The 23,447-nt window shown below is 38.4% G+C and overlaps 1 protein-coding gene across 1 annotated transcript; it reads right to left on the minus strand.

Annotated features, from left to right (window-relative positions):
* Window positions 1-179: 179 nt before the first annotated feature.
* On the minus strand, window positions 180-19,218 carry LOC139963551 (peroxiredoxin-6-like). Its single transcript, XM_071964407.1, has 6 exons — window positions 18,969-19,218; window positions 13,163-13,319; window positions 12,192-12,329; window positions 5,053-5,126; window positions 1,474-1,546; window positions 180-317 (listed from the first exon to the last, which is right to left on the minus strand). Exons 1-6 carry the CDS (start codon window positions 19,052-19,054, stop codon window positions 186-188), a joined length of 660 nt encoding a protein of 219 aa, XP_071820508.1. The 5' UTR covers window positions 19,055-19,218; the 3' UTR covers window positions 180-185.
* Between the last annotated feature and the right edge of the window lie 4,229 nt (window positions 19,219-23,447).

Here is a 23,447-nt window from a genome sequence, read left to right on the forward strand (position 1 = left end):
TATCATTTTTATGAGAATACAAATCCAAGAAACCACAGAGCAGGCACCACTTAGTTTAAGAGAAACTTTCACTGCTACGCTGTAGATACAGTACATATCTGTCTTTCAGTGGAAAGACATAGGTTATACATCAGAGGGTGGAGACAAAAATGGTAAAAAATATGTTTTTTTGAGATGAAGAGTGTTTATTCTGGCTGTGGTGTGTATCGCAGATACTGCTTCCCGGATGGTACCTCCTTAATGGTCACACCCTTCGGGAAGAGTGCGGGAATATCTTCGGCTTTCACCGACGGCAGGACCATGCAGTCACCTCCGGCCTGTAGTAAAAAGAAAGACAGACGAAAAGAACATTTTAAATATATTATCAATGATAATCAAGATGAGCTGGCTGAAACCTTATGTAAAAAAGCTTTCATACTCGTGTGTGTGTGTGTACAGCAAATTTACAACAAGTCCCTCGGTCTTAAATTTGTATCCAGTTATTCCTAATAACTGCTGTAACTTGAATTAAAATCGAGTCACTATGTCCTCGAGTAACTGTGACGACCTTTGTGTAAAGCGAGTCACTTTGTCCGCGAGTAACTGACATATCTGTAAATTGAGTCACTATATCCTCGAGTAACTGTGACGACCTTTGTGTAAAGTGAGTCAATTTGTCCGCGAGGAAACTGACATATCTGTAAATCGAGTCACTATGTCCTCGAGTAACTGTGACGACCTTGATGTAAGTCGAGTCACTATATCCACGAGTAACTGATCTATTGGTAAATTGAGTCACTATGTCCTTTATTAACTGTGACCTATCTGTATATCTAGTCACTGTGTCCTCTAGTAACTGTGACCTATCTGTAAATCTAGTCACTATGTCCGCTAGTACCTGTGATCTTTGTGTAAGTGAGTAACTATGTCTGCGAGTAACTGTGACCTATCTGTTAATCAAGTCACTATGTCGGCGAGTAACTGTGACCTATCTGTTAGTCAAGTCACTATGTCGGCGAGTCACTGTGACCTATCTGTTAATCAAGTCACTATGTCCGCGAGTCACTGTGACCTATCTGTTAATCAAGTCACTATGTCCGCGAGTCACTGTGACCTATCTGTTAATCGAGTCACTATGTCGGCGAGTAACTGTGACCTATGTGTAAATTGAGTCACTACATTGTGTACCATAAACCACATTCTTCAACCACATTCTAGTGTTGCTACATAGGAATTTCCAAGTGACCAAAACCAGACATGCCAGCAAAGTTTTCTCACCATCAGACAAAATCAAACTGCGAAGAAATAGAACTTCCATTCAATTCAGCAAAATCTGTTGTCTCAGTTTTACAAGATACTCTAAGTTTTGTAACTTTCTTGATATTTTGGAAATTTTGACATCACAATCACAATCGACAAAAATGAAATATATATTAAAATCAGGAGTCAAATACAAAAAAAGACGAATTTGACTGTCTCCTTTAGTTTACTGACCTTCCAGTCCGCTGGTGTGGCCACTTTCTTAGTTGCTGTCAGCTGTAGAGAATCCAAGACTCGAATAATCTCACTGTCATGAGAAGGAGGAAAAAATTGAAAGAATAGAGAGGGTGATCAAAACCATACTGACAAGGAAAATTTTGGAAAGAGATTGAAATAACAAACATCTTCCTTGCCAGGAAAATTATTATTGAAAGCCAGAGACTTCCAGAATACATATTGTGTACTTAATAAAGAAATTGAATTTTTATTTAATTGTCCTTTCTTTTTCATGTCCCATGCTTTATTGTAGAAAATGGTTGTGATCTCTAGTAGCATTTCTTAGTGAGGGGAGGAGGAAGGGTCGGGTGGGGGGAGGGGCTTAGATGGAACTAAACATTTTTAAAATAAAGAAGAGAAGTTAAATTATACATTGAAAATTTTATTTAGAATCAAATATATTGCATACAGTGAATTAAGGGCAAAATTCACATAATATAACTTTAAATTCTGTCTGAAAAGAAAGTATGTGTGATTCTTTGCGGACAGGAGACGTACCGTTAAATTTCAAGCCATACCTCCAAGAAGTGAGGGAGTGCATGAAATATCAAACTCAGCCGATAATATATCTATGCAGATATAATTGGTAAGTAATTGTACAATAATTTAAGTTCTCTTGTAAATGCCTGGTATGCTCACACCATTGTGAGCTCTCCTCTTGGTTCATAAACTTGTCAAAGTCATAAATAGAATATCACAATGCACACGATAGGAAGTCCTCGGGATTACAATTTTTCCCCAAGTCACCATACGTTTACAGAGGGCAATGTACTCTTGAGATTTCCCTACTCCCACAAAACATAGATGTTTTGTGTTGCATACGTGTCTCATTTGTACCCACAGTTTGTTACATTAGAGCAGACACTGGATTATCTTTCTATCAATCTTTATCTATCTTTTTTGCGTTGTTGCGGGACATTTATCCACTGCATTGAGTTGTATTAGTTATGTTGTATTGTACTGCATTGCATGTTGTATTGTTATATATATAGCATTGTACCAAATTGTATTGGAGTGTGCTGTATTGTATTGTTTCATATTGTATTGTTTCATTGCATTGTACAGACTTTATTGTATCGTATTGTTTAATATTGTATTGTATTGTTTCATATTGTATTGTTTCATTGCATTGTACAGACTTTATTGTATCGTATTGTTTAATATTTTATTGTATTGTTTCATATTGTATTGTTTCGTAGCATTGTACATACTTTATTGTATTGCAGTGCATTGCACTGTATTGTTTCATATTTTATTGTATTGTTTCATAGTGTATTGTTTCATTGCATTGTCAAGACTTTATGTATTGTATTGCATTGTTTAATATTATATTGTATTGTTTCATTGCATTGTACATACTTTATTGTATTGCATTGTTTAATATTGTATTGTATTGTTTCATATTGTATTGTTTCATTGCATTGTACATACTTTATTGTATTGCATTGCACTGCATTGTTTCAGTTGTGAAATATTGTACAGACTGTATTGTATTGCAATGTAACTATGAGTCATACATGTGTTGTTTCATAGTTATTGATTTTTAAATTAGTTAAGCAGTTAAGAACATGGTTGAAAAAACCAATAGTATGTGTAATGTGTTCTGCTTTTATATTCATAAAGTCACATTAAGGTAATATCAATGTTTCTTTGGCTGTTTAAGCAACACAACCTCTTTTTTGGCCTTGGTGCCCTACTGCCAAATAATGTTTAGCCTTGGTGTCCTACTTGACTTCCCTTGGTGCCCTCCCAAATTCATAAGTCACAGAAGCCAAATGGCCTTGCCCTTACCAAGCCTGATTTCCAGCCCTGCTAACACAGTAAACATTGCTTTCAAAGCACAAACTTGTTTCTGGTTACAAAGGCACAACTTCTATAGCTCATACGAAATGCACCAGAGCACGACGGACACATCTGTTGAATGCATTGGCTGGTATTCAAGTTTTTGTTTGACAATAGTCTTGAGTATAACTGTGCATTAAACTCACTGCTATTTGTTAATTCTACTTCAAACAGACAGAGTGTCTGCCCCATACTACCGCATACAATACATTTACTTGAATAGCAGAATAATGCACTGTTTCCTATAGGCAACTACAACCAAGGATTAAACCACAACAACTAAGCACTAAGCAAGTATTTCAACACCACCTCCCTGCACCTCTACTACTCACCAAGCTTTCTAAGACTAGATTCTAAATTTCATCACAAAAGAACCATTTAAGCACTTGTCACTTTCCTACACATACTGCAGGGCTTGACATGACCGACGGCACTGACGGAAAAAAACCGTCATGCCCTCGTTGTTTGCCAAGGTGCCCTGAAAAATGCACCCAGACGAAGGCAAAAGTTGCCGTCACACCCTTATTGTCTTGCCGTCTTTCAGTCCAGTACATAAGTTACACTATAGATTATCCAACAATCTGGGGGAGATTTGGATTCTTCGCAGGAAATTTGTTCCTCGACGATCTTTTCACTTTCACACAGTATTAAAGTCAATGGGACTTCTCCAATTAGTTAACTGGATATGACAGAACTCCCACAGTAAAATCCCATTGACTTTGTTCACGAACATCATCAGAGCGTTCCCTCCATTTCGTGACCATACAGCAAAGCATGGAAATGCAGACTTGGTTAGGATTCACTGTGCCATACACTAACAGTGATAGGATAGTATTAGGTTTGTGAACACAAAAACGTGAAGAAAAAACACTTAAGGTGCCAAAGCACCATGTTTACACCCTTTTCATGCACCTCTACTATTGTAACAGCTTTCTAAAAAGTGGGTTTCTTGTAAGTCTTAAGACTGTATTGTATCAGTTTTTCAGAGCACATTTTGACAAATCTTGACATCTAAGCGCCATTTCAACAGCACCTCCCTGCAGTATGACTGCAGTTTTCCATGCTTGTTCTGACTCTCCACATATATGCACCATTTTAGTAGCACCTCCCTGTAGTGCACCTTATGTTCTAAATTTCAACACCACATTTTAACACCACTTCTCAGTACCTTCTCCTACTACTGCACAGTTTTACCAAACAGCACATGATCTAAATTTCACCGAGAATTACATCACTATAAAGCTTAGCTGTAAACTTTGAAATCTGTTTATGTTAACCTCTTCTTCAAAGACTGAATAAGGTAAAATAAGTTTGCTTATTAAATTTATCAGAGTTGAATAAACACAATTGGTCACCTTATCAACCACTGTACACGTTAGGACCTGGTCAGTAAATACTAGTACGAGACTTACTGCATGTGAACACTGATCAGGTTATTAGAGCTCCTACACAGTGAGGCTAAGCTGAAACATTACTGGGTTTATAGCTTTCAGTTGTATTTTAACCTTTTAGATGCAATACCCGATCAAACACTCCCATTTATAGCTTAAAAGATCTGTGAATATTAATAGAGCATGCAAAAAGTATACAGCAAGATTTTTGCTTCGACCTTCCTTGAGGAAGCAATACCGTAATACGGTACATACATTTGTGATATCAACAATAGGAATATTAATATTGTCATTTCAAACTTACTCAAAGTTTCTCCCTGTGGTAGCTGGATACAAGATGGACAGTTTGAGTTTCTTGTCAGGGCCTACGATAAAAACCTGGAAAATGAGGGGGACAATAACTCGGTGATGATGGACTTCTTTATCTCTCTTTTACAGAACATTGTGATAAATTAAAGACCATCTCAAATGGTCACCAGGATAGCACCCCCCCCCTCCCCCAAATATTGTAGACAGTCGAGTAATCGTTGCTTATCATGTTCAAACTTCCACAAGTTGTTTACTGCCTGCACCTCTCAATCTGTACATCATCAATTTATTATATCGCCAAGTCATCTAATTGGATACTGATTCAATGATAAGGAATAATTCCAGATGGTCATGACGTCCAGCTACTGTACTGTTGATTGATTTAGGGCGATTATTGCCATGGTGATTAACGAGGCAGTGCGGCTGAACTCCTTTAACAAGAGATCATCACAATTATTGTAACAATAGTTATAGCATGCTGCTAACTGACTTCACTGGGGAAAACCCCTAAATATCACCTGTCTGGGCTTAAGAGTTTTATAAGTGGTACTACCAACTCCTGCAGAATTAATATCATTTTATTATTTATCAAAAAATACTTATTCAAGCATATATAGACTGAAAGAGTGACAACTTGATATTGTTCCTGACAATTGTCAGGAACAATATCAAGTTGTCACTCAAAATGAATGGTAGACGTTCACAGGAAACATTAATGTTTCCTGTGAACGTCTACCATTCATTTTTTACAGTTATTGGTTTATACTACTAGTATACATACAACAAAACACTATTTAAATGCTGTATGGCATGGATTCTATATAGGTAAAGAACCACAGAGTATAATCCGCACATGATTGAAAACAATATTTGAGGGTGGTGGGGGGGGGAGGACATGGTTGAGGGAAGAGGAGGTATATGAAACGGTGTAAGGCTCAGAGGTAACTGAATAGTCACATCATTGTCCTACTTCAGATGTTATAACAATGGCCTCCCCTTGGTGCTTCCAATTTGAGGATTGATAACACACAGCTAAGCTAAAACTCAAACACAACAACTACATATCCTGTGGAAGTGCTATAAACCAAAGCATGTAGAGTTCTGAAGGGCAGATTCCTAGGGCATGTGAAGTTCCTCTGAAGGGCAGCTTCCTAGGGTGTGTGAAGGTCCTCTGAAGGGCAGTTTCCTAGGATGTGTGAAGGTCCTCTGAAGGGCAGATTGGTATATATCAGTAGTACTGTAACTTCTTAACCCTCACAATGTCTAGCACAGTGAGGATACACAACCTACTGTACAGTATGTGTGTAAGCAAGCACCGTAGAGTATACACACACCACTGATATGAACAAGATTTATATACTTATTTATACATCAAAATGGAAGGAGAAAAGGGACCCAGTGGAAGAATAATGCTTAATACACAAAGGAATAAAAACAAAATTATTAGAAAAAACAGATTTTGGACTTGTAATATTCTTGATGATAATTATACAAGAGATGATTCGAAGAGGAGTTGTTATGGCTTTGACTTCTGTATTCAGAGTGTCTCATTATACACACTCATTGTTCTTAACTACTTCTACTAACATGCGTCATATACAAACATTCCTAAGAGTGACCACAGCCCCATGCTTCTTAGGGTAGGTTGGTGGTCACAACAGGACATATTGTGGTTGCTAAAGGGTGGTGTAAAATACAATACTGTAGAATGAGTACAATATGTTACATCTCCCTTTTTTCAGTTAAAATAAATTTAAGGATGTGGATGAGAAACAATTTACTTATCCAGAAATATACTTGAATGATAATGACCTAACACTGCATAACTGTAAACTCAATCTCTAGCAAAGATTCGACTACTGGTTCTAAGTTACCAAATGACTTCCGCTTCACTACCAAAATAATTAAATTCCTTTGGTCACATTTCATAGTCACTGTGCCAACGTGGTTTTGTCTTTGCTCTACTACTTCTTCGAAAATCAGTGTTCGTGGTTTGGTCCTCTGAAGAGGTTTGTTCATTGTCAGAATTAACTATGTCATTGTCGTCATGTCTGTCATAACTAAATGTTTCACCAGTTTTAAGTAAATGTTTGCGGTTGCGTCTATACTGTACACCTTCAGCTGTCTCTACATAGTATGATCTGGGCTGCTCAGCCTTAGATACAATAGTGGCTGGTTTCCAACCTTTGTCAGTCTGTAGGCGAATATTATCTCCTGGTTGCAGTTCTGGTAATTTCTTTGTCTGTCGGTCGTAATATGTTTTTTGTGTTTGTCTCTTCTCTACCAGTCTTTTGTGTACTGTCTCTGGCTTCAGTATTTTCGGCTTGAGTAAATGCTCAGTCGTTGGAAGTAGGGTATTTGTCCTTCGTCCAAAAAGTCGTTGTACAGGTGATCCGAGAATATTATCTCTTGGTGTATTCCTGTAGTCTAATAAAGCTAGGTATGGATCTTGTCCACTCTCCTTTGCCTTCATTAGCAAAGCCTTTGCAATCTGCACCCCTTTCTCTGCCATGCCATTAGACTGAGGATGGTATGGACTAGACGTAATATGATGAAATTTATAAAGTTTCGAAAAACTGTCAAATTGCCAACTTTTGAATTGGGGTCCATTATCTGTGATAAGGACATCTGGAATACCATGGCGTGCAAATTGTGATTTACAATGTACTATAACAGTTTCACTCTTAGTACTAGGTAAATGTGAAATTTCAAAGTACCCAGAGAAATAATCAATTAAAATCAAATAGTTATTTCTATTCCACTCAAAGAGATCAGCACCCAGCTTCTGCCAAGGTCTTTGAGGAATCTCATGAGATTGTAGAGGTTCTTTTTTATTCTGCCTCCTGTGTGTGTTACAGATGGAACACTTTGAAATTAAATCTTCAATTTCAGCACTCATTTGAGGCCAAAACATAATGTCCCTTGCTCTTCGTTTACATTTTTCAACACCAAGGTGAGCATTGTGGACTTGAATTAAAATACTGGATCTTAGTGTAGTTGGAATAATTAACTTGTCCCCTCTAAACAATAGACCATCACTTACAGTGATTTCATGTTTATAATTCCAGTACGGTTTTGCACCTATAGGGACGTCTGTCCTTGAACTAGGCCATCCTTGCCTGGTTAGCTCAATCAGCTCTCCCAAGGCTTCATCACCACTTGTAGCATGCAAAATTTCACTCATTTTGGTTTTAGAAATTGGCAGCATTTCAAGTCGAGCCACCTCAAATTCCTTTTCACCCAAATTGTCTGCTTCTTGTTTTAAACTTGCTCTAGACAATGTGTCAGCAATAAATAACTCTGCCCCTGGTCGGTATTGTACACTCAGGGGGTATTTCTGTACTTTCATTAACATTTGCTGAAGTCGATGTGGAGTTTGATACAAGGGTTTCTTAAAAATTGGTTCTAATGGTTTGTGATCTGTTTCAACATGAATTGATTTCTGACCATACAGGTACTCATGAAAACGCTCACAACCAAACACAATGGCCAGCATTTCTTTTTCGATTTGGGCGTAATTTTGCTGACTCTTAGTCAATGATTTAGAAGCATACGCTACTGGGGACCCTTCTTGTAGAATTACTGCTCCGACACCGAGGCTACTAGAATCTACTGATAGGGTTACTTCTTTTGTGACATCAAACAATTTTAGAACAGGGGCCTGCGTAATCTTTTCTTTAAGCCTTTGAAAACTTTTTTGTTGAGCATCTCCCCATTCCCAGTGCACACCTTTCTCAAGAAGTGCCCTTAAGGGTGCACTCTCTGTAGACAAATTTGGGATAAATTTTGCTAAATAGGTAATTACACCCATAAACCTTTGTAACCCTTCCTTATCTTCTGGGGACTTCATTTCTGTGACAGCTCTGACCTTCTCTGGGTCAACCTTGAGCCCACTCTCACTTAACACATGACCTAGATAGGTAATTTCAGATTTTCTTATCTGACATTTACTTTTGTTCAGTTTGACTTTTCTAAGTCGGCTTCTCTCCAAAACATTACGTAACCGCTGGTCATGCTCTGCTACCGTCTCTCCCCAGATTAGAATGTCGTCTGCTACGATTTCAACTCCTTCAATACTTTCATACACCTGGCTCATAACATCTTGGAAAACTTCCGGAGCTGAACAAATTCCAAACGGCAGCCTATTAAATTTAAATCGTCCAAATGGAGTATTAAATGTGCAGAACTTGGAACTTTCTTCGTCAAGTTTGATCTGCCAGAAACCTGAGCTTGCGTCCAAAACTGAAAATACTTTCGCTTTTGGCATTCCCGATACCACCTCTTCAATAGTGCGCATAGGAAAATGTTCCCTGCTGATCGCTTTGTTCAAGTCTCTGGGGTCGATGCAAATGCGGGTTTTGTTTGGTTTAATGACGGTCACCATACTATTCACCCACTGTGTTGGCTCATGCACTCGCTCAATTACATTAAGCTTTTCCATTCTCTCAAGTTCCTTTTGAACTCTGTCCCGAAGAGCTACGGGCAGTTTTCGGGGCGGGTGAATGACTGGTGGAACATTAGGATCTACTGTTATATGATGCGTCACATCTGTGATTTCGCCTAATCCTTCGAAAACATCCTTGTATTCATCCAGGATGTCTGACTTTTGTTCTTCCTTTGTGGTGAAGACACGTTTGATGAGCTCTAAATTTTGACTGCTCTCCAGCCCTAACAAACATTGTGGTGAACCATCTACTACTTGGAAATCTAGCACATGGTAGCGGTCCTTATACTCGCAAAGTAAGTTAATGTGTCCAAGGGGACTCAATCTTTGTCCTCCATAACCCACAAGTTTTGTTCCACTTTTAGTCAGAGGTTGTTTTGTGACACGTTGGTATGTGGCATAATTAATGACATTGCACTCTGCTCCAGTGTCAATTGTGAATAGCACTGGCTTATCCTCAAGCTTGAGTGTCACTTCCCATTTTTCTTTGTTTGTGATGGAATCGTTCTTTGTCATTCCAATATAAAACTCATCAATTTCTGGGTCAGAATCTGAATCTCTCCCCTGGGATTTGACTACTCTGACTTCTTTTGGTTTTTGCTTTGGTGCATTTTCTTGCTTGCTTCTACAAACTACTGCAAAATGATTCAGTTTTCCACAGTTTCTACATGATAGCCCTTTAGCTGGACAATCATGATTCTGAGTCCACGCCCTGCCACATTTAAAACATGACTGTGTCTGATTCTGAAACTTTTTGTTTCTTAGTGTATTAGAATTCGCAAAAGTTCTTACCGTTTGCAAGTTCTTTTCTGTGTCCGCTGTGAACGACTTCATTTGGTGCGTTGTAGCTTCACTTGCACGGCAAATGTCCACAGCTTTCTTTAACGTCAGGTCCTCTTCACGGAGAAGACGTCGACGGATCTGGTCATCACAGACCCCGCACACGATCCTGTCACGAATTAATCCTTCTGCTAAGGTTCCAAATTCGCAACTTTTCGATTTGTTACGTAATTCCGTCACATAATGGTCGATGGTCTCATGTTGCTTTTGGTTTGTAGTATTGAATATGTGGCGTTCCCACGTTATGTTCTTCCTGGGCGCACAGTACTCCTCAAATTTCTCCATTACTTTATTAAGTGTCTTTTCATCTCCTGCTTCCTGCCATTGGAATGAGTTGTAAATCTCAACTGCATCCTCCCCAGCAATATGAAGTAACGCTGCGCTCTTTACTTCATCTGTTTTAGCGGCTATACCACTTGCAGAAATGTATAGAAGAAACATTTGCTTCCATTTCCTCCAGTTTTCCGCAAGGTTTCCTTGAAGGCTCAACTCGCCTGGTTGTCTCAGCTGATCCATATTTGCAATTGCCAGTAACAAAATTAGAAAATTCTTAAAATAAGGATAACTTTTTCACTTCTGACACCATGTAATATTCTTGATGATAATTATACAAGAGATGATTCGAAGAGGAGTTGTTATGGCTTTGACTTCTGTATTCAGAGTGTCTCATTATACACACTCATTGTTCTTAACTACTTCTACTAACATGCGTCATATACAAACATTCCTAAGAGTGACCACAGCCCCATGCTTCTTAGGGTAGGTTGGTGGTCACAACAGGACATATTGTGGTTGCTAAAGGGTGGTGTAAAATACAATACTGTAGAATGAGTACAATATGTTACAGGACTCCTAAATGAGACAGATGTTTGCCCTTATTGAGGACATTCATATGTGATTGTTTTGCATGTGTGAAGAAACTGCAGGGTACTAAAACTGTGCAGTGGGCCATGTGCTGCAGAGACATACAGTAATACAGTGGGCCATATGGTTATTTTGTTCCACAACTTGAGCAAGACATGTTGGCAGTGAAACAATGAAGTAGTGTCTGTTTATTGTTATGGAAGTCAGTCGGTGTGAGTATCGGTGAGGGTACTTATTCGGGTCAGGTACTATGTAGCTAATAAGCAATATATATGACTAATATATCTGGATTTTTTTTTTTGTAGTCCTCAAGGGTTGGATTACTGCATTGTTACTATGGAGATGGATAAAATATGTATGCCATGAAGACCTGTATATGTACAAACTTAGGAATTGGGACGTTAATCCTTCCATTGACTTTATATAGCCATTTACCTAGCCTACATCTAACAATATACTGTATATAGCCATATACCTAGCATCTAGCCATATTTCAATTGAATACCGGAATATTATGAAACAGATCCCAATAGTACAAATCCTTATACTACTTAATTAAGGATACAATGACAACTAATTAATGACTAAATTGCCACTACTTAAGGATTAATTTACCACTAATTTAGGAATAAATGACCAATATGACAAAGTTAATTGGCATTGCACTAGTAAAACAACCAAAGTTGAACCAAACCAAAACCATTCTGTGAAAGGTTTGAAATCTACAACACCCTGATATCGCACTTTGCAGCATGCATGAAACACTGTACGATTAACAACCTTGCCGAATAGCGAAAAGCATCATGGTTCCTTTTATTGTTATTTTCCTTACATTCCACTTTTTTTAATTGATCTTCATTTATTGAACTCTGTACTACCATTTGCATATAATTACTTGAATAAATACAATGAGAAAAAAAACCAAATCAAACTTCCTGTCTGAGGGAACTACCAAACTTAAATAAGTCCTGTTAACTCATACTTACACATCTGGCTGTGAGCGGAAGTCCCGCCTTATCTACCTCATCAGGGTCCAACATACCAAATTTGACAGCCAACTCACGTTTTTCATCAGCAATGATAGGGTAGGGAAATTTATCCACTGAGGCAGTCGCTTTAATATCCTGTAATAGAATTCAACAACCAAACCATAAACATTTTCTAATAATACCCTCAAACTTATTAATACGGTAATCCTTAATATATTTCATTATTTGACAATCTAGTGAATGTTTCTTGTCCATACTGATCAACATATCTTGACAATGTCAATGTCAATTTACAATAATATTAATGGAAAATTAGAAGCTGCGAGTATTAAAATTCAGGGGTATGGTTAATTATGCTCAAGCCAAAATGATTAACATTAAAGAATGCCAAACATTGCAAACTTGATTACTTTTTACATATTATTTTTGTATCATTTTTTTTACATGATTTATGTGATATAGAAACTTGTTACCCTAGGTTCACTGACCATCAAAACATGTTATCCAGGAAAATTAGCGATAACTCACGCAGAGGAAAACATTATAATTGCAGATTTTTATGAATATAGTTTTGACTTGTCCAAATTGGTATACATGTGTATGCAATAATAACATGTATAAAACTTGTTTCAAAACTGAATGACAACTAAACCAAACTTATTTCAAATTTTGTTCTTTAGGTACATATGTTCAACATTCACTCTAGGCAAGTAAAACACTGCAATGGAGGCATGTACTCTAACATATATATGTAATTCAAAATTTGTAGAAAAAAACATCATTTTCATTTTTCTTTTGCAAATTTCAAAGTTTGCAATTATTTCTGGTAGTTTCTCGTCATGTACTTCCCTTCTCATTGTACAATGATTTTTGTTTATTAATATTACTTTGTCAATATTTCAATTTTTGTACACTCAGGAAAACAGATATTCGAAATGTAATGAAATGAAATAAAATATAGAACCCACCGTAATCCATCCAAGATGGCTGTCAACGCTGTCACAGGAGAGAGCGATCAGTTTGCAGTTTCTCTTTTCAAACTCAGGTACCAAGCGTGCAGCCCTTCCAAGTTCTGTGGTGCAGACAGGGGTGAAGTCAGCAGGATGAGAGAATAGAATGGCCCATCTGAAGAAAAAAAAATGAAAAAAAAATCAAGGATTACGAAAGATGCCGACTCGATGATGCTTACAGCGTAAACAATGCCAGCTTTAAAATGTCAACATATCGCCTGTTGATTCTAAATCTTACATATGGCTGTAAGGGTACAGGGGAGGGTACAGGGGAGAGTGAGGGGAGGGTGAGGGGAGGGTGAGGGGAGGGTGAGAAGGTGAGGGGAGGTCGAGGGGGTGTGGTGGGGCTGGGGTGGTGTGGGAGCCAGGACTCTCGAGAGGGAAATGAGTGATGGATGGAGTTGCCATCTACTGTTGGTGTGGATTAGAAATTTTGTTTGTACAACTTTATTAGTTAAAATGTAACTTAGAAATAACACTGTATGTTTAAAGCTATTAGTACAATATGTGGTGGTTTATAACTTTGCATTAACCTGATCATGGCCATGTTACATTATATTCACATATAATGGGGACTCCTCAATGATTATTCAGAGTGACAGATCTAATGCGGTTAGATCCACCTGTATGGAGTAAATGATACACCATGTCCTATAGAAAGTACTCAATAGTATCTCTCAGTAACACATTCTATACCAAAGAAATGATCAATTAGGGAATTGTGAAACTCTATAGTGAGTAAGCGTACTCAAAGTGAGGAAAGGTTATGCACTGCGTGGCTAAATGTCCAATACAGGAGAAACTTACAAGGTCAGGTCAGAAATTGACAAAATATTGACAAATATGACGAAAATAGCAAAGAGACAGATAAGGGAGTAACACAGTGAGTGTGAATGTCAAGTTGTAAACACAAAATAAAGCTTTGAATTGCATTAATACTGTAGCACCACAGAAACAATGTGAGAATTTATTCTAGTGTAGAATAATCCTCTCATAAATTCCTTACAGTCGCTACCAACTGGAAAATATATCTTACTACTCGCAACAGTGGTTACTGTGCAGAGTTACATTAAAACAGTATGTACAGCAGAACCTACCCATTGTGGCAATGGAACTTTAATTATACTCCGCCATATTGTTATTCTAATGTAGTGTACGTATATACTGTATGGCACTGTAAATGTTCTACATCACTCTCTTTACTTTAAGTACTCCTTGGTATATCATTCTGTTAATTTCACTGCAGAACTCTAGAATTTTCACTTCTCATGTATAGGACAAATGACAGACTCCTATACAGTATCATATAGACTTCAGTGACTCAAGTCATTCTATTCCAAAAGACAATTGCCTCAAACAAGTGCCACAAATCAGCATATAACAAGAACAACTAGATCAGAACAATGTTCAGTGACACGTAAACTAAGATACCCACCGAACCAGAACAGGTCTACGTAATGCTAAATGGATTACTTTAAAGTCTATAAATACCAAAAATAGTCAAGGATGACTGAACAGCTTGTAAGGAAACCAAAGGTCGATCTTGAAGCAAGTTACTTGTGGCAAAAGTATGAATGATGGCAGTGACACCTATGCTTGCCTGCAATATTATATAACAAATTTAAAGGTAGTCAGTATAGGCCCCAAATTATAGCATGCTCTAATTGAGCACTAGAACTTTTCAAAAAGGACTTTCCTGGTGGTCTTTGCTCTCCAAATTGTTCTCAGACATTTTTAAGGAACACACAAGATGACTGAATGTTCGTCCCAGCACTGAGGAAAATTTCCTTGAAGGTTGTAATATAAACAGTTTAAGAATTTTGACCATAGGTGACCATAGTTTAGAAGTATAAGAGACTGTAGCTTACAGTATTTTAACAGACAATCTACATGTACATAGATAAATAAAATATTCCTGCACATGGCAAACAGTCACATTGGCAGATAAATTACAAATTTTTTTACCGTGCATGAAGATTAAGATACATATTTCAATATTTAATGGTAATATCTAATGATTGCTACATGTGCCAGGATATTGATTGAATCGAAATGGTTTTCACACCCAAAGCACCAGCTGGTTTGATGTAAAGGGATTGAAGACTCACGCACAAAGAAACGTCTGTTGCTGGTAATCTGACCTAGATAGAACGAGGTGTAACAGAAGTGTTGGACACCACCATCCATTCCAGAAAATACACACACAGCTTGCTACCATCGGTAATTAGACACTAGTGTACAGTCAGTACATACAGCTACGGTCAATACCCACAACACAGTGTACACAGCAGCGATGGACATCTCAGTTCCAGATAAAGATAACAAGGTGTCACGTTTCATTCCTGTCTGCATTTTGTAGTGACAATAGGCAACAGAAAGTTAACTTTTTTCAGAGGGCAGCACGTGGTTTGGGGCGAGTCTTCGATGCCTCTAATTTTAAGTGTACTGTATATTGAACAGAGACTTGTCTGTGACTCTCGGCACAGCATACCATATCAACAATACATACAGTACAACAGTAATATCATGACCTCCTATTATAACTACATAATAACACTGGTTTAAAACTAATTACCCAGTAGATACTTTGTAAAACAAGTATTTTTAGGAAAGCCAAACTACATAACTGATCCGCTCTCAACCCCAGTCCCCTTACATTGAGACTGTGTGATCATCATCAGATGTGTATTACAAGTTCCTTATAAATTGAACAGATACTACACATGATCTTGTGAAAAATGGGCAGAGAAGAGAACTGCAGTGTACAAAACCCTTCTTTTCAAGGTCTATGTCACAGATTGTTCCCAAACATACCAACAGGCCTACACTTTTCTCTATTGGATAGATCTGAGTAGCAAATAATATTCAGTAACCTGTGTTATGCATTCAACTTATTGCGTTAACGTCCTCCCATAAAACCAACATATTGTTACTCCTTTGGCGTTCCATGTTACAGACATCAGCACTGTTAGATACAGCATGGCCGCTGTTAGCCAACCAATACATTAAATACAGTATCTTGTGTGGTCTTTCTTTTGGAACCCATACCTAACAAACAGTTTAACTGTGTGAATTCAATAGACCGTATGTATACTGTATTGTAGCTTGCCCACACATTGTTTGAACATACAGAACCACCTGGTACTGACACAGTAGCCAGCCTGGCAAGTGCAAGCTCCATTGATCAACAAATGGAATCAACAAAAGGGCTTTGTTACTACTGAAAATGGAAAATTCCTCTCAAATTTACAATTTTTACATTCAAAGAAATTCCACACAAAGCAGTGTAATGAAATACTTTTCTGTTGTAGGGCAATTCCATGGTAAACCATGGTTCCATTGTGAGTTGGCTTGGGTTCAGTTCTTTTGGTTTCATAATTTCCTCACAGCTGAGGAGTTTGGTATCTTAGTTTTTCTACAGTAGTTGTGAACACATTGTATTGTCCAGGCCTACCTTAGCACAAGAGGAACAGTTCAGTGTAGATTCTCAGTATACAGATTACGGCAAACTTGTTGATACTGTAACTAACGTTACATATTTGGAGCGGCCTAAACAAGAAGATGGGCTTTAGTAAAAAACCATCCTCTCACTAGATGAACCCTGCCTACTAATACACATAATGAGTACCATCAAAATATTTGTAAATTTGCTCATTTCCAGAAATATGACAAAATACTCGGTTACTCATGAATGCTCATAATCATGTTATAGCCTGTCCACACAAAGTGTCCATAGGCACAAAGTTGCTAATACAACTAATATTAAACATTGTAAATCAAAGGGCTTGAAACATGGATACAAATTACTTCTCATGTTAGGTTTTAACACTAAATGTAACTTTTACTAGCTTATTTTATAGGTTGTGTTACTATACGAACCACAGAAGTAGCACATACTGTAGACAGTGGACTATGGCACCATTAAAGGGTGTGAAGACTCGCGCACAAAGAAACGTCTCATGCCGGTAATCTGACATAGTTTCGACTGAGGTGTAACAGAAGTGTTAGACACCACCATCGATCCCAGAAAATACACACACAGCTTGCTACTATCGGTAATTAGACACTAGTGTTCAGTCACTACATGCAGCTACGGTCAATACCCATAACACAGTGTACATAACAGCGATGGACATCTCAGGTCTAGATAAAAGATAACAAGGTATCACCTTTCACTACTGTCTGCAGTTTGTAGCGATAAAAAAAAACTTCACTTGCTGGCAATGGAAAGTTAACAGGGCGGCACACGGTTTGAGACGAGTCTTCAATGCCTTTAAGTGTATAATTAAAATCAATTTAAAGATTGCCTAAGGAATATTTCATAATGCAGGCCTGCAAGGGCTGAGAAAGCATCAGGTCAGTGAAATAAATTTACATATAATGCAATGCAGTAGTATTTAGCTAATTCTGTCAATTGAGTATTTCTGCTTTAAAAGTTGGAAATGTTGTCGGTAGATTCTCTTCTTTGATGTGTCTTCTAGCAGCCCTTTTCTTTGACATAGCTGTACAGTGCAGAGATGCTGGTGAACACAGACCTTCACCTACCTTTAAAGGTTTGAAAAGGTAAAAACAAGGCTCTGGATTCACTATCGGTCTGCCAGAGATTTAATTACAGGGATAGTTTGCTGGATCAATTTCATTGCTAAACAAAAATGCTGGTCCAAATGTTGTACGCCCTTTAGGCCAAGATTCAATCCTCATAGCTTTTGTATGATAAAGACATGAAGTTATCAAATTTGGCAACAATATTTGAATGCAGCTGGCAACAGTTCTGAGTAAATGATAGTAATCATGACATTTGAGCTGTCAAAACTATTTTGGTTCTTCTTCATAATATTAAATCATTTACCCAAAGAGGAAATTACAGAGAGAGGCTTTTTTCTTTTTATGAAATTCCAAACATGAATAACTTTGATGGCTTTAAGCAGATTGTCAATTAATGTATTACATTTCAAGGATAAGTGTTTTCATCTGACTATTGCTGTTGGTGGGAGTAACCGCATAGCACGACAAATGTATTTTTGACTGACATCTCTGCCTTATCTGATTCTGTGAATGCTCTTCAAAATATTTTGAATTCAGTAACATTCCATTCTTTTCCTAGAGTGAAGAAACTTGGACGTGATGTGCTTGTTGCCCACTTCACTACACACACATTATGTGCAGTTTTTCTACAAATTCACTGCTAATTTCCTTTGAAATTAACCAAAATTGAAACTCGATTGTCTGTTAATTGTTGAGAAACAATTTAGGTGTGGTTAATACTGCACTATGTTAGTAAAGGTCATCCCATTTCATGAGAGAGCTAGGAGGAATAAGGACTACACCCTAAACAACTTTAATTGTTGTGCCTTGCTAAGGATATAAGAAAACTAGTGTGAAGTTCAACCGTTCATCCAGTCAATGTATAATGAGCAGCCACTTCAAACAATCGCAGCTACTTCATACAATCGCTACTACAACTATAGCATAGCCCCTCCCCCTTGGACTTGCTTTTTATCCCCATCCCCTACACCTTTTAAAAACAACCTTCCTCCTACTACCGAGTCAAATTGCATCATAAACATGTGTTGAGGAAGGAAACTGATCATATGTTATTAAGCCAATACTGTTCCTATGTTCATTTGATACAACACGTCTGTGTTGTATGTTAGCTAAGGACTAACTAGTATAATAGTAGGCCTAACACAATTGAATAAGTTTCCCTTCCGGAGCCTAAGGTAGCCAGAATATGCAAAGACAGAAGTTTGGTTAGCAAACTTACTTATCACCTATCCATTGGTGAAATTTGATTGGGCCTTCGCTTGTTGCAGCTTCAAAATCTGGGAAAATTTCTCCGAGCTTTGCCATTTTGAGGTTGCCTAATCGTTGACAGTATTCAAACTTCAGAAAGAAATATAAGTTCGGCTACTTTGGCGATGTTTCCACGAGGATATTCTGCTGGGTCACTCTTGCTTAGTGGGCTGCACGCACAATAACTAATGCTAAGTACTGAATAAACAGTATAGTACGACTTTTGTTATTTGTTATGTAATATGAGGGACCTGGGTCAAACCATAGAGTTATATATGGTACACGTATCACTAGAGTATTCAATGCATACATCAACAAACACTTAACAAACCAACGAGGTAAATGAATCTGGAGGATTCATGTCAATTGGGTGCGCGCGTACCATGTATGGAGGGTCATGTGATGTGTTCCAGGGTGGTACTATACTGATATTTCTCTGTAACAGTTCGAGAACAGTGTTAGTGACTTCGTGAAAGATTGGTCGCTTCGGACATGGGAACCAACGGCATAAGAAGGTACTGGTACTTCAGGCCTACGAAATAGTGCTAATATGCTAACTTTCAACCTTATTCTCTTGAATGAAGGCAGGCTTTCTACATAATCTTACTTATTAATACAGCTCTAGGGGCAAGCTTTGTCTCATATGGCCTATCGTTATTACTACACGCTATAAGTGAGTGTAGAAATGGGAAATGTGGGGAAATGTTTAGTTCAGTGCAACCACGGAATTCTCCATGGAACAGAGCCTAATGCTGCTCGACGGGAATATAGCTATCACGTTAGGCTACAGGCACGGTTATTGCTAGGTAACCTGGTGTCGTCTGCTGCTCTAATCACGCAAACTCATTTACGTACTAGTTGGGTGAAATCATCATGCGTAATAGGGAGAGTAGTATATTAGTACCACCCTGGAACACATCACATGACCCTCCATACATGGTACGCGCGTACGCCCGTATTTACTGTGTGATAGTTTCTCCAGATTCATTTACCTCGTTGTAACAAACACTGAGCGGCCATGGTGTTGCATACGTATTATTAGAACTAGGTTTCATACAGTAACGCGTGGGTGAAGCTGAAAAGAAACTTCACACGTGATCTGGGCATATATTTGTCTTGATTTTTGTCTTTCAGAAGTAACAAAACTCACACTGAATTTGTTGCTGCACTGCAGGCTACTATGCAGGCTATTAGACCGGTGCTGTGGCCGAGTGGGTAAAGGCGGTGGCATTTGAAGCATTGAGGCTTAGCAATCGGGAGGTTCGGGGTTCGATTCCCGGCCGTATGGAAAGCCGTTTTAACATTTAATAAGGAATTTCAGATATCTCGAAATGATTTCAGATATCTCAAATTAAATTACAGATATCTCCAATTTATTTAAGATATCTACAAATAATTGCAGATATCTCATAGTAAGGTGGGTTTTTCATCCAAGAGAAATCTACGGTTTTCCCATCTGAAATGACTTTCTAAATTGAAAAGATTCCAAAATTTGAGTTAAATGTTGAATTGGAAGCCACCCGACGTGTAAGTTGTAATCAATAAGCCCTTGTGGGCTTCTCCCACATTTGTGGTCGCTTAAGCGTCGTAAAAATAACTGCTGCTGATGATTATTATTATTATGCGTTAGAAGAAGTCCTAGAACTAAATTGGGGGCTTTTGACCACAATTCCTACAGTTCGTTAGTGGTCATGCAAGCATTGAACCATAAACAATGCCGCAGGTAGTAAACTGTCGAAATATTCTCCATGAAAAGCCGTCGGGGGAGATGTCGGAGTTCACGGTGGGACTCAACCTTCCTATGCCTAACAAAACAATGACATCCGGCCTGATGACGGAGATGCCGGGGAGGTGGGTCGGGCTGAGCAGGGGTTTGGGGTGACGGGAGAATTAAGTTGATTTAAATTTGGTTTACTTCATTTGTAAGCGATGAGTTTGCTAGACCACGCAAAGCTCAATTTAACTGTAGAGGTCGAGAGTTTTCCAGTATACATATTCCAATATAATCCTCGGACTTGCACTACCCTTACATCGGAGGAGCTAAATATACAACTCTATAGGCTTACACATAAACACAAGCGGTTGTATAGTAAGTATGCTATACTCCTTCAGCCTTTTTCACTCAGTGTAATAGCGTGCAGACTTTCCTTTGCTATTGCTAATAATGTTTTACTTTCCGAAATATATGTCAGCTAAGCATCTTTCGGTTCCCTTTGGTTTCCTTATAATTTCCTAATTGGTATCTTAATTTTTCGGACTGATATATAGTATCAGTGTAAGAGATATAACTAGGACAGACACTATGCTTTGAAAGCTCCCCCCACCCACCCCCATACCCAACCCGATGCTTTATGTTGGTATTCCTCTTCAATCCACGACTGAATGGTTCATCGTTCTATAAGTTCGAGCTCCATAGGTCCATTCCAATTGATAATTTTTGCAAAATCCAATTTCAAGCCTATCATTTTCTAATTAGAATCAAGTGGCTGGCGTAACCATCGGATAACGTCCTAAACTATATAGCATAAAATAAACAAGCTATGGGTAGAGAATAGACCCTTTTCCGGGTCCAATTTTACACGCCCAAGATACCAGCCGTTTCAGGCTCGTTGGCAGATCTTACAACGTAACACAAGCTGTGTTGCGGTGTAGATGAGAGACACAAGAGAGGGCGCCCGACGGTTTTGGACACTGATACTTTCGACAAACATAGCGACACTCACGCCTAAAGCACGGCGAGTTAGCTGTTTTATTATATTTCTAAGTTCTGTTGAATTTCATTTTTCTGTAGATGCGGAACGTTTGTATAAGGCCACAAAACTTCGTTAATCAGTTTATACTCTCAATAAATGAGGTGATGCAATATGAGGGGGGAGCAGAGTTTGCAATTCTATTTGTGGCGTCCTTTAAACTTTAACCGTACTCTACAAGCTGTGTAGAGCATAATTAGGTTTCCTCGGATGATACAGTACAGTAGGTAAGTAATGAGGCATGATTTTGTTGTTGTAGATAATTGAGATGATTACTAGATGATAAAAAAGAATGGCGCTATATCTCTTCAAGCCATTGCATTTGTCTAAGATTGAGTTAACACTGCGGTGGTGGTATTGGTCTCAATCTTAAGGTAGCATACGCCCATTAAAAGCCCCATTGACTTACACACTAAATCACAAAAGTAATGTGGTCTCTAAGTCTAGATTAGAAGTTCTCACTAGCTAAACGCTACCTATCACCAGATAGCTGACAAGTTGGCCTTTCATGGCACCATCAATTTTCCGTACCATGACCGCGCAGATTTCTTTGCTATCAGAGCCGGAAGTTTTCGCCACTTGTAAACAAACCTCTTCACTCAGTAGTAAACAATTTTCGTACGCTGCTCCTGGGAAGCCTAAAGGGGGTTTAAACTTGCCTCAATTGACCCAACTTTTTTGACCACATGTACTTCCATTCATGCTCTTCAACATGCAAGCCAAAAAACACTAGATCATGATTGATAACAGGTCAAAAAAGATCAAAAACAGGTCAAAAAAGTTCTCCTGTTGCTTTTCGGCACTTTTCCTGAGATAGGAGAACAATCGCGCGGATGGATAAAGACTCTAATAGGAGTATGCCACCTTATAAAGATACCAGAGCCGTATATTTCACTATTGACCACAGGATGACGCCATCTATTGATCGGTAATAGATCAGTGGTGTATAGGGGCGCTGTGCTTGAGAAAGTGGCTCTTGTCCCGTTCAAGCAACCAAAAATCATTTGCTCTTTTCGTTCACAAATAATCAGAGACGGAGACTGTTACGCTGTAAGAGTGAAAAACATAGAATCAATTCAGTGCCACAAAAACATTTGTTTCGTGTCGGAATATCGATCCGGGGAAGATCTTATAAGAACTGTAATCGAATCAAGTGATTATGTCATATTCCCCTGCTAAGTTTCGTTGTAAAGTATATGGCTGATGCCATCAGACGATGTTAAACATATGGGTGTATTCAAGTATTCAGTTATAGAGAGCATAACATACAAATGTTTCAAAAGGTGATTTCTGGTTAGTGTAAATAGTAGATTATTCCAAAATGTTGGGAAGGATCAACTATCAGGTGCGTATCCAGGGGGGGGGCGTTGGAGGCGCGCGCCCCCCGGGTAAGGAAAAGAGGAGAGAAAAAAAAGAGAAGAAAAAAGGGAAAAGGAGGGAAAAAAGAAAAGGAGGAGAGAAAGGAAGGGAAAAGAAAAAGAAGAAAGAGAGAAAAAGGAGAAAAGGAGGGAGCAGAAGATAGCCAAGACCTCGGGAAGAGAAACGGAGGAACAGTCATAGTTAAAGCGCTGATCCCTATTATATACACAGGGTAGCCAGTGACAGATCAAGGATTACGGAGGGGGTGTGCGCCTCACCCTACCCCTTACACCGACAACTCCATTTTTGACGTTTCCATTTTTCCTCTCTCACTAATGTAT

This window comes from Apostichopus japonicus, chromosome 22 (genome assembly GCF_037975245.1).
Source record: "Apostichopus japonicus isolate 1M-3 chromosome 22, ASM3797524v1, whole genome shotgun sequence".
Lineage (NCBI taxonomy): Eukaryota > Metazoa > Echinodermata > Holothuroidea > Aspidochirotida > Stichopodidae > Apostichopus > Apostichopus japonicus.